Here is an 18,173-nt window from a genome sequence, read left to right on the forward strand (position 1 = left end):
ACTCCTCCATGTGCTGCTGGAACCACAATTTGAACTATAACATCAATGATATAAAAAATGAACAACTTTGAAGAACTTTACAAACTGATGAAGAATGAAATAAGAAGAACCAAAAGGACAACAAATAATTACAGCATTGTAAACAACAAAAACACAAAACAAAAACTTTGAAAACTGTAAAAACTATATGAGAAATGGATGGACATTTGTTTGATTTCCACAGTTGTGAAGGGTGAATTGGGAAAAAGGGGCTTGAATTGGAGGGTTAAAATCTACAGAGACATCAGAGAGTGGTCTGGGATGGAGGCTATCTCCCCCAAATGAATGTAGCAACTTGTAAGCTCCTTGGGGACAAGGGCTGGGTTTCATAATCAGGGGAGATGATCTGAGATTTGAAAATAATCTTTTGTTCTTTGCCCCTACTTTTCCATCCTTATTTTCTTCTTCTAGAATGGAAGCTTCTTGAGGACGGGGCCTGGATTGAGTGGGAAACACCCTGCCCTGTTAAGCATTTGATAGCCTCAGGCTTTCTTATTTCACATATTTAGAAACTTCCATATGCCAGCCAAAGGGGAAAAAGGGCCAGGGGGTTAGGAAGGGGAACATGCATAAATGGGAATAAAAATGTACTATCCCTTGTGTGTAGTTTGGAAAGTCACATTTTGTGTGTCAAAGACAATGTACTCTTTCTCATGAGAAAGAAATAAACTTTTTCCTGCACTCATACTCAGTCTCCTGATTGTATTAGTGGTGGCTACTGTCCCACTCAGCTATGATCAATATATTCATGATTCCATTAGACTTTGCATATTTATTAAAAGTAATTTTTTTCTTTTCTTTTCTCCTAATAGAAGCAAAAGTGAGAGGGAGAATAGATTTCTTGAAGGTTAAGGGTACAGATATAGAATATTCCATTTACTTTCAGATGATGTCACTATATTATTAGTTTACTTAACTGTTTTATTTTGTTACAAAATGAGGGTAATTTGAAAATGTTTTTAATGGGAAAAAAAAATCAGTAAAACTTTTTTTTTTCCATTTTTATCAACTACATACCAATATGACACAGTTGTTTGGAATAACTTCATATTTATCTGTCATAACTTCAGATTTAACATATGTATGATTAAAAATTATGTTAAAATAAGCTGACTTCCCTTTCTGAATTCCCTTTAATCATTATCATTGATCTTTTTGCTGCTTTTTACATTATTAACCAACCTCTTCTTCATATTCTCTCCTCCCTTTGCTTCTATGATACTATACTCTCCCAGTCCTTGTCCCTTCTTTGTTGAATTAACATCCATCCCCTGGCTTATAATTGTTGAGTATTCTCACAAGGCTCTGTTTTGCGTCCCTATTTCTTCTCTTTATCTGTTCCCTCTCTTAGTGACTTCACCGACTCTACTGGAGTGATCATCCTTATTCCAAATCCCAAATCTACAAATCTGATCACCATTCTTTCTTGAATTGCAGACATTATTATTAATATGTCTTAATAACCATAAATAATAATGTGCCTGCAATTCAAGAAATAATATCAATAATAAACTTCAATATAAAAACAATAACAATAGGTAGCATTTATATACTGCATTAAGATTTGCAAAGCACTTCACATTTATCACACATTTATTATTTCATTTGAACCTCACAAAAACCCTGGAAGATAGATACTATTGTCATCCCCATTTTACAGATAAGGATTCTAAGGCAAACATTAAGTGGCTTGCCCAGGCTCAAAAAGAAGTCAAATGTTTGAAATTGGATTTGAACTTAGAACTTCCTGACTCCAGTTCTGGTGTTCTATTTACTGCACCACCTGGCTTCCTCATTTTTCCTTCCTCTAAACTTGTCCCTCATCTAAATATCACTATTTCTGTTGAGGAGACCACAATTCATCAACTCACTTCCTGCCTGAAAACCTCCACCTTTTTTTGATTCTTGCCTTTCCCTCAATTCTCATATACAATCAATATCTAGTCAATCCAATTCAAGTATTGATGACGCTTAATTACATCTATCCCTTATCTTTCTAAAAACAAAGCCATTGCTCAATTAGGCCCTCATCACTTCTCAAGTGATCTACCCAACACTCTAATTGGTCTCCTTGTTTTTAGGATTCTTCTTGTTCCAATCCATCTTCCACACAGCTGACAAAATCATTTTCATAACAATCTTCATAACCAATATAGCTTCATAAATTTCATAACCTTGTAGCTCCCCTAGTTAAAAAAAAATTCCAGTACCTTCCTCTTGCTTTTTTGGATAAAACAAACTGACTCAACCTGGCCATTTAATGATTTCCAGCAGGTTGCTCAACTCACCCAATTGTAGTACCACCTTTCCTACTTTCTACAATCCAGCCAACATGGCCCATTAGCTGATCCCATCTCAGATCCTGTGTAGTAGTAGCACAGGCCAATTCCTGTCCACCTGAAATTCATTTGCTTCTTATTGTCAGCTCTTCAGATGTCAGGCTTCCCAAAAGGCTCAATTAAAATGTCATTTCCTTAAGGAAGCCTTTTCTGAGCCCCTTTAGTTGTTAGTGCATTCTTTGTTTTTGTTTTTAATTTTTCTTTCTTTTTTTTTAATGATAGCTTTTTATTTTCAAAATATATACATGGATAATTTTCAACATTCACTCTTACAAAACCTTGGGTTCTAATTTTTTCCCTCCCTTCCTCCACCCTCTCCCCCCGTCAGCAAGTGATCCAATACATGTTAAACATGTGCAATTCCTCTATGCATATTTCCACAAATATCTTGCTGCACAAGAAAAGTCAGATCAAAAAGAAAAAAATGAGAAAGAAAACAAAATGCAAGCAAACAACAAAAAAAGTGAAAATCCTATGTTATGGTCCATATTCAGTTCCCACTGACCTCTCTTCTGAGTACAGATGGCTCTCTTCACCACAAGTCCATTGGAACTGGCCTCAGTCATCTCATTGCTGAAGAGAGCCATGTCCATTAGAATTGATCATTATATAATCTTGCTATTGCTGTGTATAATGATCTCCTGGTTCTGCTCATTTCACTCAGCATCAGTTCATATATGTCTCTCCAGGCCTCTCTGAAATCATATTCCATAGCATTCATATACCTCAATTTACCCAATCATTCTCCAATGATGGGCATCCACTCAGTTTCCAGTTTCTGGCCACTACAAAAAGGACTGCCACAAATATTTTTGTACATGTAGGTCCCTTTCCCTCCCTTAAACCCTAAATTCGCCCAGTAGTAACACTGCTGGATCAAAGAGCATCCAAGTTTGATGACTTTTTGTTCTCCAATCCAATTCCAAATTGTTCTTGAAAATGGTTGGATCCATTCACAACTCCATCAACAATGTATCTGTATCCCAGTTTTCCCACTTCCCCTCCAACATTCAACATTACCTTTTCCTGTCATTTTAGCCAATCTAAGAGGTGTGTAGTGTGTACCTTTCTTCCTCAAGTCACTTTAAATGTACATGTTGTCTTCTAATTCCAGAAAGTAAACTCTTTGAGGACATGAGCTGTTTCTTTTTTTTTTTCTCAATATAATCTAACATATTTTATTTTTATTTTTTTAAAATAACTTTTTATTGACAGAACCTATGCCAGGGTAGTTTTTTACAACATTATCCCTTGCACTCACTTCTGTTCCAATTTTTCCCCTCCCTCCCTCCGCCCTCTCCCCAAAGATGGCAAGCAGTCCTATACATGTTAAATAGATTGCAGTGGATCTTGGATACAATATATGTGTGCAGAACCGAACAGTTTTCTTGTTGCTCAGGGAGAATTGGATTTAGAAGGTATAAATAACCTGGGAAGAAGAACAAAAATGCAAGCAGTTTACATTCATTTCCTAGTGTTCTTTCTTTGGGTGTAGCTGCTTCTGTCCATCATTGATCAATTGAAACTAAGTTAGATCTTGTCTTTGTTGAAGAAATCCACTTCCATCAGAATACATCCTCATACAGTATCGTTGTTGAAGTATATAATGATTTCCTGGTTCTGCTCATTTCGCTCAGCATCAGTTCATGTAAGTCTCGCCAATCCTCTCTGTATTCGTCCTGTTGGTCATTTCTTACAGAACAATAATATTCCATAACATTCATATACCACAATTTACTCAACCATTCTCCAATTGATGGGCATCCATTCATTTTCCGAGCTGTTTCTTTTTAATTCATATTCTTAATACTTTAGGGAGGTGCCTTGTATATAGTAGGCACTTAATGTTTGTATAATCAAAGGCAACATACTCCTAAGAAAAGAGTCTCGACTTGCTCCTGTATTTCCTATCTGGGTGACATTGGAGTATGACTTAAACCTGCCTAGGTGTCAATTTTGTTTACCTGTAAAATAAGTAGGTTGAACATACATGACCTCTGAGATCCCTTCCAACTCTAGATCTGTGATTCTATGAATTAAAGATAAACTTTCCAGGAAAAGTTAAAAGACTCAGTAAACAAGCAGTCTGGCACTATGCCTCTGGAGGTTATGCATTTGAACCAGGTCTCTTTATACCTCCAGATTAAAAAAAAAATTACATATTTTTAAATTATATATAAAAAAGAAAATTTTAACTAACAATGTAAATTGTACCAATTGTCAACTATGGAATAATATTAGTTGTAGTTGTCTGAGCTAGGAAAAAAAAAGATTATAACTTGAGGTTTAATTATGTTTATGCTTGAGAGTTATTTTATGTTAAATTATATTGAGTTCCCTTTCTGAACATTCCTTTTGGGCATCTGTATTCCCTAAATTGCCCTATCAGTTGAAAACCTTTTCTCTACCCTAAATAATTGTGTAAAAATGCTGTTATTTTAAATGAATATCACAATCCACTTTAGAGTTATAATTTATAAGAGTTACAATTCCTTCTTATAAATTATAAATATTTTAATATGGAAAGATCAGTTAATGTTGAACTTGTTAAATTTGAGGGCATGGTGAACTTCCCATTTAAGTTTCTTCCCTGAAGCAAGAAATGTATCTAGAAATGAAGAATGATGATAATGACTTTATTATATGGGTCTTTTCCATATTATCAGCTGCAGACACATTTTTGAGAAATTTTTTCTGCATTCTTTTACAAATAAAAAGGACATTTAAAAAAATGCAACTTCAAGGATATCAAAGAATCAGCATAGATTCATTTCAATCTCCTCCTATACTATTCAATTATTAACACATAGCTATTTCTTTTGGATACTACAAATTCCCGAATCTACTCAATCAACAAAGATTTATTATTAAATACTTTACTATGTACCAGGCACAGAGACCAAAATGAAAAGGGAAACTTACCTTCTACCAGGGGCAATAACATGTAAATAAGTATATTAACCCATATGGATATAATGTAATTATAATATTATAATTATAAAATATAATATAATAAGCATATTTAATTATAATTATAAATTATATACTACTTATAATGTAATTTGGGAGGTAGGGTTAATTTAAGAGGTAATGCTTTAATTGATCTTTAAAGGAAACTAGGGATTGAAGTCTGAGAAGTAGAGATGAGGAAAAAAACCAACTTCTGCAAAGGCAGAGATGATAGGAAACAGTAAGAAAACTAGTTTTGATGTGAGTTATGGCCAAATGATGTGTTTGAGGTTCAGCACCAAATGATGAGATTGATATTCAGGCACCACAGGTTGGGGTTTGATCATGTGAAGAATTCACAATCGCCATTCCCTTTAGCAAAAAATAGACTTATTTAGGAGAAGAGGTTACAGACAAAATGAAGAGGTATATAGACACCAGGAGTGATATATATGAGATAGAGTTGGGAAAGAATATAGTTAGCAAGGAAAGGGGCTGTTAAAAGACAAGTTCCCTAGTGGACCTAACAATTTACCAGGAGAAAGGAAATACTGCATAGGTTGGAGTATGCCCTTAACTGGCAGCCTAAATAGTAAGAGATTTAGCCTAAAAGAGATAGTTAGCTATAAAAAGGAGAAAGACACCAGAAAAAAAGAAAAGGAGTTGAGAGGAGACACCATAGGGCATGGTAAGGTGTAAGGAGCCATATTATGTGGCAGTATGCTATGTTAGCCCATAACCCCAAGAGGAATTCAACAAAAATGGCAGAGCCATAGGGGTTTGATTCCTGACTGGATGACTTCTACAGAAGGTAGGATTATAGGGTTAGAATGATTTCTATCAGTGCCCTTCCCTGCCTGACCCCAGAGAATCCCATCAATATTTCATTCTTTCTCTGCCAACTGCACCCAGTTGTAAAACATGTGAAAAGCAGTCAAATATAATAGACTGAGGCCAGGTTGTGAAGAGCTTTGAATGCTCAACAAAGTAATTGTTCTGAGGAATCTTAATTTTCCTTAACCTCTCATATTATGAAAACTTCTTGGTCAGTGGTACCGCTACCCTCCACTACTGTGAAGCTTGCAACACACTCTGTGGAAACCCAACTTTTCAGTATTTCTCACAAAATGGAGACAAACTTGAGGCAGGAAGATCAATTAGAATTCTATGGCAATAGTCCAAGCAAGAAGAGATGAGAATCTGAAAGGAGATTATGGTTATGTAAGGAGGGCGAAGGGGAAGTATATGAAAGATGTTGTAATAATGGATTTATTTCAATATAATTTTAGTTACTACATATTAATTCTTTCAATTTTGGTCAACTAAATATTATACTCATTAGCCATCAATGGGAGGAAAAAAAAAACTTGCATTAATTACAATACCCCATTTCCCCATCTTTTCTGAATCAAAAAGAATTTGCTAACAAGTAAGCTTGGAGGGATTTCACCTGTTTAGCACCACCACTAGTGTAATTCACTTTAAAATGTCTGGGTTGTAATTTTTATTATTTATATAAGATTATGTTTGCTTTTTAGAATTCTGTAATTGCAGTGTTATCCTTCCTCACTCTGAAGAATACAAATGAATTTATATCTCTTGCTAGAAAATATACACTCTCATACACATTTATAGAAAGCTATATTAATAATTAAGATTTTTCCTCTTTTTTCAGACCTTTGTATATTAGAATTTCATCCCTCCCTTTCCACAATTTTCACTTTCCCATAGAATATGAGTTAGAATTCTCATATAGAATCCTGTAGGGAAAAAAGACAAAAGCAGTTCCACCAAATGTTTATATTTTCATCTGAAAGCAATCCAAAGCCACCTTACTGGCATGGGCCAGACAATTTTAAATTGTCTACTATCCTGTTTTGCTTTTCTCTAATTGAGATCTCATTTTCCCAATTATAATTTTACATATAAATATCCATCTGAAATTAAATAATCTACAGAACCTGGAATTGTATATAAGATGACTATAAGTAGCATAATGTTGAGGAAGAAAACCCCCTTACAAGATAAGGATTCCCCTTGTTCAGTGTCATGGGTTTGGTGAAAGAATTCACATACTCCATCTCCAAGTTAACGGTCAAAGATTTATTACACTGCTTACCAGTAGGCTAAAGTTCCTAAGGAGTTTAGCAAAGAGTCCAAATCAGGGAGATAATTGTGACATTGAAGTGGGTCAAAGCTCCAAAGGAGTTTTTAGCAAAGTCAGAATCAAGAAGATAACTTTATGGGAAAGAGAAACAAAAATTAGGTTGATATGCTAATATCATGGTTTAGAGATACAACTGAAGAATGGTAGTGGTGGAGTAGTTCTCATCATTGAGTTCTACAGCTTTCTGACCAGAAGATTGACCATCTCTCAGGCTTTGCTGCATTCTCATACATCATTCTCACACCTCATCAATAGTACATGGAACCCTCAACTTAGGAGTCAGGAAGACCTTACTTTAAATTCTGAGTCAGATACTCAAGAAAAAGTCACAATCTCTCAGTCTGTTTCCTCATCTATAAATAATATAATAATATAAATAATAATAGCATCCAGGGTTGCCACAAAAAATCAAATGAGATAATATTTATAAAGCATTTTGCAAACATTACATTATTCTAGCTACATATACCTACATAAATACTAGCTATTATGATGATGGTGATGATGATGATGATGATGATGATAAAATATTCCCTCTCTCCCTTATTGGTTAATCTTGAGTTAAGTTGTACAATATATCTTGGACATATTCTCATGCTCCTCAATGAACTACTTTACTCCAAGATCCCAAATTGTAGATCTAGAAGTAGAGGTAGAGACAATACCTTATTTCTTGCCAAATACCATCCTTGAATCTCTCAAAAGTAAAAAATATCTTTAACACACAAGAGACTGGATTTTTCCTAAACAAAAAGGGAAAGCTGGGAAGTCATTTTGGGAAGAGCTATCTCACCATTTCCCCCATATACACATTTGTACATCCACGACACAGATTTGAGGGATAATGCCATCACCCTTTTCATCTCCAGCTCGCTGTAAAGAATAGCCTCCAATAAAAGTTTCTTTTGGTCATGTAAGTCTCATACATGGATTTTCTCCTCTCTCTCTAGTGTAGACACTGGATATAATCAGTCATTTGGAATGCACTCTCTACCAAATGTAGGTGTAACAATGACCTCCTATGGAAATATAGTTCAGTATTTAAAAGAGACATGATTCCCTTTCCAACACAGGAAGCAACAAGGATCTACAGCAGGTATGGCCTCTGGGAAGGCTTCCCTAGCTCTTCTTAATTCTACTGCCTTTTCTTTGTTAAATATTATTATTTCCTATTGAGAAAAATTACTATTTTCTTATATTAATAATCTAATTTTGTATTTGTGACCCAAAGATTATTATTTTCCTATTGAGAAAAATTATTTTCTTATTACATTAATAACCCAATTCTGTATATGGGACCCAAAGATTAATATTTATTATTGAGAAAAATTATTATTTTCTTGTTAGATATGGGATCCAAAGATTCTCTTTTTCATTTGCTCATTCAAAGTACAGTCTCTTAAGGACAGTTCTAACCTAACCCAAAGATTTACTGTACCTAAATTATCTTATCTAGGTAGAATTTTTACCATAACCCTACCATTATTCAACTTCAGTAGGAATGGGTGGAGAACAGATTGTTTTGTATAGATTTTATATAGACTGCTAAAGGCAGAATGATCTGGAAGTCATTGATCACATGATCAAAATCAGAAAAAGTCTACCCTGTCTTTATAATATTCATTTTCTCATTAATTATTAATCAATCAGAGTTGATTTTCAGTCAGGGACACATCTTTTTCCAAAAGTATTTAAACACTCAACAACCTTTGGTTAGGAAGGAAAAACAAAGACCTCACTTTTCATTTGCTAGCCTAATAAACAAATTGATTATTAATTACCCAAAAACCCAGGCTTTTCATTTGTTTCATTATTTATCTTGTACATAGGTTGCTTCATATGTATTTGTTTTCATATTGTCTCCCAAATTAGATTGTGAGTTCCTTGACTGTAGGAACCATCTTTTGCCTCTTTTTGTATCCCCAATGATTAGCATAGTGCCTGGCACATAGTAGGCACTTCTTAATAAATGCTGATTGATTAATTTAACTTGGCAAACTATGTCAGCTTGGGAAATTGGAACTGGGTATGAGAATAAACAGGAATTAAAAAGGACCTACCAGCAGAATGGTTTACAGTTCACCTTGGGACCTAATGAGCCAAGAGATAACAGACAAACAACATGACTGAGGGGGATAATTAAGAGGTAACTGTCTTTAAGAAAGACAGCACCTGGCATGATCCCAAATGATATAATAATACATTTTCTTGCTGATGTCCCTTTAAATGCTAGCTTTTCTTGATTAATTTAGCAGAGGGATAACCAGCCAAAAGCTTTAATTGGCTAGGAGAGGCTTAGGAAAGCTATGGCTTATGAATTTTTTTAAATTAACAATTTGTACGTTTGCACAAACTACTTAAGAGACAGAATATAAACTCCTGAGCAATCTCCACTTCCATGCTAGAGAAGGAAGGGGAAAAGCCAAATGGAAGGATCCAGTCCAAAACCAGGCCCCAAGATTAGGGCTACCACAAATGTGGTCTGGGAGGATGGGTTCTGCCCCTTTCTCTTGGAAGGGCAGAGGTTCAAGAAGTCCTCAGCCAAACTCCATCCTTCATAGCAATACCTTTTGAATGTAGAAGAATTGGGTAGAAAAACAAATTAAGACTCCTTATTTTAAGCCTCCTCAAACTCACACAAATAGCATTCATTACATTTGCTGCTATAAGTGGCCTAAATTTACCTAATAATTTTTTCTCTATTTACATACCTCACTGGTTTTTATCAGCTTGTCTGACATGGTATATTAGCAATACTCTGGTGTGTAATATATATGTGTCTCTATTTTTTTTTTTTTACATATTTTTTTTTACTGGACTTTTTTACATATTTTTACTGGATCACTCAGGTGACAAGCTATGATCATGGCCAATGTGTAAGCTAGCAGGTAACAAACAGATTACAGAAATAGGTTAATTACATATTTAGTAATCAGATTTTCCAGGAAAAATAAATCACTTCCTTCTTTATTTCCCCACAAAAAAGAGAATTCAGGTTTCTATCACAAATTGTTTACAGTCACAACAATTTTATGAAAGAAGTCCTTTGTTCTTTATCAATTAAGATTGTCATTCATTTTCAGAGAGAAATACAAAACCTTGAACTGAGGTCTCTGCAAGAAGTAAATGGGGAAATGAGAATCCTCTATTTGATTTTTTTTTAATGTGACATTTCGTTGGCATGCAAGATGGCATTACAGAATTATAATAATCTGAGAGCAGATGCCTTTTACTTTTGATGTAGAACTTTCAGATATCCTTTTGTTTATGAAGTCTGGTATTTCCCCCATCACATAACACAAACTTAAAAGATTGCATTTTTATTTTGCTCAACTTTCACATTTGCGGACTAAGTTTAGGAATATGAGGCAGTGACAGAAAATTATTTCGCTTCCTAACAAAAAAAAAGGTGTCTGAACCTGGTAGTTACTTTTCTAGCTGTCTAAGCAGCTATGAAACAATTTCCAAAACTCAGCCAATTCACACTGATTCTAATTAGACTTAAGTGAGAACAATGCAAATAAAGTAAATTTTTGTTTATAAAAAATTTTTCCAGCTTCCCAAGTCAAATTGATGAGGTTTAGGTTTTGGGGTTCCCTTTTGTCAGGGAATCAAATGAGGTCTAGATTTGGGGAACCAAAATGAGATTAGGGTTTCTGGTGGTCAGGGAGTTAAATGATATGGTCTAGTAGCAGGTTCGGGATTCAGGGAACCAAATGGAGAGGTTTGGCTCTCCTGCAACCCCTTGGGATTTGGCACAAGGGTAGGGAGTTTTGGAGACTCTCTTCTGGTGGCACAGAGATTCTCTGTAAAGGAAATTACAAACCCAAAAAAGACTAGACTCATAAAAGAAGTTTATTATAGGTATTGGGAAGTCAGCCTTTACTATGCAAGAATAGAAAGGCTGAGTTCCTTAGAGGCAAAGTCTGACAGAGAAGTAAAGTTTCTAGTAGAGGGATCCCAAGAGAGGGGCATAAGTCTCATTAGGGAAATAGGTGAGGATAGAGAGAGGGGAACACTGGAAGATAATATTATTCCAGTGGGCAGAGGTTTCCTTGGCATAGCATGGCATAGCACAGCATGGCATGGGATGGCATGTTAGAATCTCTACAAAGAGTTCTTCCAAGTTGGCTCTTTTTATCTACAAGCTGGGTTTCAGCATGGGCTGGAATTTGAATAGAATTGAATGAGTCTCTTTAATTCAATAGGGTTGGAATTCTTTTAGCTCAGGATGAACCAACCTATCTAGATAAACCACTTTATCTGATTCCCTGGGGCAGTCTAAGTTTTGGGGTCCCTTCTTCAAAATGTCAAAAAGCCAATATACTTAACAGCCTTTCCTATCTTAAGGCTTATAAATAATGACTCTAGAATACAAATTCCTGACAATTATTAAATCATGATGCACAAAATAATGAAATTTAAAACAAAAAGCCAAATTTGCTACATGAAATGTCTATTGTCCCTTGAAGAGCTGAAAGCTAAACAAGATATAACATCTTTGTAAATTTAAAACCCCAGAGATAGAAAATGTACTAAAAGTAGTCTATTACTGAGAGACCAATTAGGTAGTTCATTTAGCCAGGATATGGACCATCAACTTACAAACTAGATTCCATGGAACATAAATGGCTGACCAGGAGGCCAAAAACTTGGTGGAATGAGCCAAAGGCCCAGATTAGAAAGAAATAATAATGTCAACAATCATGTAAAACAAAGACAGATTTGATGAAGTGAATGGTGGTATTTAGTCAGTTCATGACAGATGAAATACAGTTCTCCAAGAAGACGTTTGAAAAACAAAGGATAAATAAAAAGATAAATAAATAAAAAGTCCAAGTATAGAGTCAAAATGAATGCCACTAATTCATGTAATAAACAACAACAACAAAATCAACTAAAATTAATTTTAAAATACTCAAAAGGGGGGAAAAACAAAAACCTAGGATAAAGACAAAAGTATTACCCAGACAGTAAAGCAACTGAGGAAACAGCAGGATTGGGTGGGGAGAAAAATAGGTTTGTACAATGAGAAAAGCATTAATGAGATGAAAATATCAATAGACACACAAAAAAAATACCTACTACATGGCAAAGATATGGGGGATATAAATTCTTTGATTAGACTGCCCAAGGAGTAAATGATATAATCGAATTATATTTTCTCATTAGAATCAGTCTACCTCTCAATGTATATTCATTCTCTCATTGTTATCCTACAAGAGCTGAAGGCTAAAATCTTCCAAGAGTAAACTATGTTTGGTAAACTATTATTATTAGTCTTTGGCATTCAAGAATATCATAGTCCTTTTATTAATAAAATGCTATCATTATTAATAATATGATTAATTACCCAGAAAGCATATCTCTTGAATTCTTCAAACACCACAAATCCCAAACCATACCTTTTTGTCAAAAGCCACATGTGCAGGAACAAACTCAGAAGGTGGAACCTGCTTGCTTTCTTCATAAGTCGGTGTAGGTTTCTTATTTTTCATTTCTTGGAACAGCTGGTTTACATGGAGACATTCTTTGCTGGCCCCCACTGGAAGTACAGAGCAGGCATAGCCATTCCTGTATCCCAATGTCTGGCTTCGGGGAAAAGTAGTTTTCTGAAGAAGGAAATAGAATCATTAAGAACACTACCATATGTTCATTTGCCACATATTACTATAGAACCCATTATCATATAAACAATTTTTATTCCTTGTTTTTAAATGTCATTAAACTTCCATGGGGTAAATAAACTCAATTAAAAAATAATGACATTTTTGGTGAAGTATTAAATTACTTGTCTAGGGCTGAACAGTGAAGTAGTGATTGAGCTAAAAATATGACTTATAAAGTCCTGTTCTTTAATTTTAAATGATCATCTTTGGAAATAAAGAGTAAAAAAAAAAAAGTATTTTATCAGCTAAGATTGTTACCATTTTGTCTTGTAATTAATAATCTTTTGGTGGCATCTGTTAGCAGCAACATTCAGTAACCTGTCTGAGAAATCTATTTTAATTTTTAATTAAAATTTTTTTTCTTGCCCATTGTCTAATCTCTTTGAATTCTGTCCTAACTTCTTTCAAGAGTCAAGTACACAGCAGCAAGGAAGCACAGAGGATGGAATACTTGTGCCTGGAGTCAGGAAGTTCAAATGTGACTCTGTCTCGCTTTTCTTAACTATAAAATTGGGATAAGAATAGCACTTACCACACAGAATTGTTTTAAGTATCAAGTGAGATAATAATTTTAAAACAGTATAATGTCTAGCACATAGTAGGTGTTTAGTCATTATTTGTTTCCTCCTTCTGCCTCATTTGAATGGCTGCACTTAGTTAAATGTCCTCTTTTATGAGAACTGGAGAATATGCAATATAAATATATATTTTCTATTAAAATAACTCACACAGGTCATTCTCAGTAAGAACTGCACCTGATTCACAATACATGGATAAGAATGTGATTTTATTGTTTCAGGGAACTCCCAGATGAGGAAAATTGTCATCTCCTTTGCAATTCTTGCCTAGAGCAGTAATGTCAAATTCAAATAGAAACGGATCCCTGAGGGCTTAGAAAACCACAAATCAATATATCTATATTATATTTTTGTTTTGTTAAATATTTTCCAATTATATTTCAATCTGGTTCCAGCCACACAAAGGAGCTTTGTAGACTTCTTGGAACCTGGGCCATGACTTTGATACTTCTGGTGTCAAACTAAGAAATTAAATGACATACTCATCAATATTTATCAGATGCAGAAATTAAAGCAAGTCTTCCCAACTCTGAGACCAGTTTTTAAATCACTATGTCATGCTCCCTCATAATATATGACATAGGAAATATGCTACATTGAGTGCTACCTCCCTGATGGACAAATCAAATAAAATAATATATGTATTTTGAAAACATTAAAGCCTTATATAAATGGTGATGGTGGCGGGGCGGCAGTAATAGTAACATTTGTAGTAGTTACAGTATCCATATTTCCTATTGTCTTTTATCCCCAAGGACAAATGTAGCATCTGCTGCTTCAATTCACTTTCTCCTTTTTGAATAAGAGACTTAACTAATTTTAATGTGCATCACCTTTGAGTCCTCCTGCAGGACTAGGACAATCCTAGAAAAATGGCCTTTCAAGAAAAAAAAGCATATTCCTTCATCACTTTGCTCTCCCTTTGACAAAAACTTTTATGTACATTTTCACCAATGGCCCACAATACTTCAAATAGGACCTTCACCTTACTTGTACTTCACATTACTCACTATATTTTCACTGGTACCACTTAAGACACTAGTTTGGGTACATAGTGCTCACAATTCATTCTGTTCGAATGACAGCAATAGAAATACCAGAAGTCCATTGCCTGAAAAGTCACTTGAATTGCCTTGCCTCTAAGAATGGCCACAAGCTCACATTCAAAAAATTTTAGGCTCATTACTAAGGCACTAACTCAGTAAATCTGCTAGTATGATTTTCAAATTGCAGAAAATTCAAACTTAATAATATAAGGATTTAATAATTGTTCTACAATCAGGATGAGCAAGGGGAAGGAATCCCAGAATCTTTATTCTCTCACCAAACTAAATTACAACATTCTCTTTTACAAGAGAAATACATGGGCATTTTGTCCTGTTGAATTTAAAGCATTTATGCATTTAGAACACAAAACTAAATGTAAAATATGTACATCTCTGGCTAATTCTGTGCCAGTCTTCTGATAAATGACAAGAGACTTTCCAAGAAACAAAAGTTCACCAATTAACTTGGTCAAGCAAAATTGTAAAAGTACATAAAAAAGAATTACCCAGATGAAGACAAAATAAGCCACTTGCATATTTCTAGAAGAAATTTAAAGCATTATCCTTTAACAAATTATATCACTAAGGGAGTCTGAGGAAAAATAATAAGTTTAGAAAGGAAGTAATTAGTCCACTATAGGAAGAGTAGATTCTATGAGACAGTTTGGTATGAAGGTATAAGGGGATTTAGGATGGGGCTGGTATCTTGAGTGGATTCGGGCAAGTGGGGAAGGATAGCTTATAAGGAAGAAGGTTGAATAAAGTAGAAAGAGTATAAGAAATGTTGATAAAGATTTTAAAGTTAGTAGACAACCAACCAATAGGTTAATATTCTGGGTTATTCTTTTTTCCCCTCTTTTCCAGTTTTTCCTAAGCAAGTTAACTGATGATCTATGCTTCCTGGAAGATTTCTCTTGCCTTTAAGCAAAGTGTAGATGGATGGGGCTGGAAGTTCCAAGGAAGAGAAATAATAACTTACATTTTTCTATAATGCTTAAAGATTTACAAAGTGCATGTCTAACAACAAAATCCTGTGAAGAAAGTGATATGTGTATAATCCCCTTATTTTACAGGTGAAATCATTAATGGCTAGTAGGAAAAACTGGGAGAGGAAAGGTAGTCACAAAAACAATAGCTACTATGGAATACTGCTGGAATAGTATGTTTTGAAATAATATGGAATTACTAACTACTTCCCTCAAAACAACCTAGTGAAGGGGGTAGCTAGATGGCACAGTGGATAAAAGCAAGGGACCTGAAGTCAGGAGGACCTGACCTGAAAGAAACATATTTTTCATTGGACCCTATAGGGCAGAAGTAAAAACATTAATGGAAGTAATACGGAGACAGATTTAGTCATGATGTAAGGAAAAACTTCCTACAATAAATAAGGCCTATTCAAAAGTAGTGTCAGGAAGTAGTGGGTCCCTTCTCATTGGAGATCTTCAAGTGGAATCTGGAACCTGAAAATTCCTGTTTTTGTTTAGGTATAGGGTGCACTTCTATCTCCTAGATCCTGTGATAATCATTTTACAGATAAGAAAACTGAATAAACAATGTTTCTAACTGGCACCACTAGAAAGGATGGGAAGCAGGATTTAAATCCAAATCCAGAACACTCCAGAGTCCAGCTTCAGTATTCTCTATACTGAACCACTGGTAGGGAGGGCAGGCTAGGAATAGAGATAGAGCTAAGAGGAGAGGTAGAGGATCTCAGAGATTCAGAATTGGTAGGAAGAGAGATGGACATGAGGGAAAAGAGCTAGAGAAATAGGCTACGAATAGGGGAAGCAATACAGCTGGAGTAAGAATTGGGATTGGGATGGAAAATAATGGAGTTTGAAGAGAAAGACTGAACTGGAGGTTTACAAGAGCTGTGGATTAGGCAAAAATGAGAATTTATATAAATATATTACACATAAATTTATATACAATTATATACATTAATATAATACAAAATTACAAAATGCTATGTAAATATCAGTTATTGTTAAGGGATAGAGGAATGAAGGTGGAAAACTAGAAGAAGGCATGGGGTTGGGTGAAAGGAGTTAAAAGGAAAAGTCTGGGGATTCGATAGAGAAAGGATGGCTGCTGGGAGAAGGGAGAAGGATGAGGGTTGAGGGCTTGGAGAAGATAAGAAAGTCAAGGGAAAAGGCTGGAAGGTGGGGCTGCCACAGGAAGAGGAAGGGCTACAGAGAAAGAAGAAGGGATGGGAGTTGATGAGAGGCTGAGGCTAGGCGAAGAAAAAAGGATGGGAGCTGGAGGAGGAGGGTTGAGGTTGGGGAGTGGAGAAAGGACAGTGGGAATTGGACCTGAGAGAAGGGATGGGAGTTGGTAGAGCTGAGCCTGGGGGTAGGCCTGGGAGAAAGGATGAAGGAGGGGAGGGGAGAGAGAGAGAGGGCTGGAGTTGAGAGGAGATAGGTTGCTAGAAGAAAAAAAAAAAATGGGGGTGAGGGCTGTATCTGGTTGCAGAAGCATAAGATTGATGAAGGGAGAGGTCTACAGCTAGAGGTGGGAGAAGGGATAGGTGGGATATGGGGCTGGGAACAGGAAATAATTTGGAGGAGGCATGCAGCTTGGATAAGGAAAGATGGAGCTGCAAGAAGGGATAACGTCGACTTCCAGGTGGAGCTGGAAGCTGGGCTGGATTGGTAGGGTAGAGGGAACGGGGTGTAGGGTCCAGCTGGGGAGAGCGGGCTGCCCTTAGGGCAGTGGGGAGTGGGCGTGCCGAGGCCAACCTGGAACTGGGCTGTTCCTCACCGTGGGGTCGTTGAAGGAATAGCCCGGCAGGAAGGGCAAATCATGCCCAGAATTGGATACAGTCTCCATAGCCGCTGTCGCCTTCTAGGACCCAGCTTCTGTCTATCCCGTTGCCCTGGCAACTGAAACTCGCACAGGGCTGTGCAACCATGGTAACGCCAAACATTCGTAGAGCACCGAACTGAGGGAGTCGTAGCCCACAGGATGCTGAATGACGTGTCTGCGCCTGCGCATTCCAATGGCCCTAGCCTTTCTGGCGCAGTTGAGTTCCGTGAACATACAGGCGGCTGTATAAAAGTGTTCCCTTGGTGCTGGATGCTCCCCACCAGTAGCCTCCATAATGATGGGTTAAGGCAGGCTGGCTTTCTATATGGAATTATGACGTTAGAGGAGTTGACTTGCCTTTCTTTTCATTAATTTTCATTATGAACTTAATAAGCTAAAAAACATTCAAGTACACAAAGAAAAAAAGGGGATTGTATATGAAACCATGAGCTTGTTAATCAGTTTTTAAGTGAACATCAGTAAATTCAAAACAGTAATAAAAAAAAATTCCCTATTTGGTTTTAATCATTTTTTGGAAGTTTTATTGTTGTGTTTTGATTTTATATTACAATTACAGG

General features: G+C 35.8%; 1 protein-coding gene across 1 annotated transcript in view; it reads right to left on the reverse strand.

The window, feature by feature from the left end:
• EFHC1 (EF-hand domain containing 1) overlaps positions 1-17,703 on the reverse strand; it is a 92,197-nt gene extending 74,494 nt beyond the window's left edge. Inside the window, exons 1-2 of the mRNA XM_003769149.3 lie at positions 17,551-17,703; positions 12,900-13,106 (exon numbers count right to left, since the gene is read on the reverse strand). Coding sequence (XP_003769197.2) covers positions 12,900-13,106; positions 17,551-17,619 — 276 coding nt within the window. The 5' untranslated portion in view covers positions 17,620-17,703. The remainder of the gene's footprint in view (positions 1-12,899; positions 13,107-17,550) is intronic.
• Positions 17,704-18,173: the final 470 nt, after the last annotated feature.

The sequence above is a fragment of the Sarcophilus harrisii genome, chromosome 4 (genome assembly GCF_902635505.1).
Source record: "Sarcophilus harrisii chromosome 4, mSarHar1.11, whole genome shotgun sequence".
NCBI lineage: Eukaryota > Metazoa > Chordata > Mammalia > Dasyuromorphia > Dasyuridae > Sarcophilus > Sarcophilus harrisii.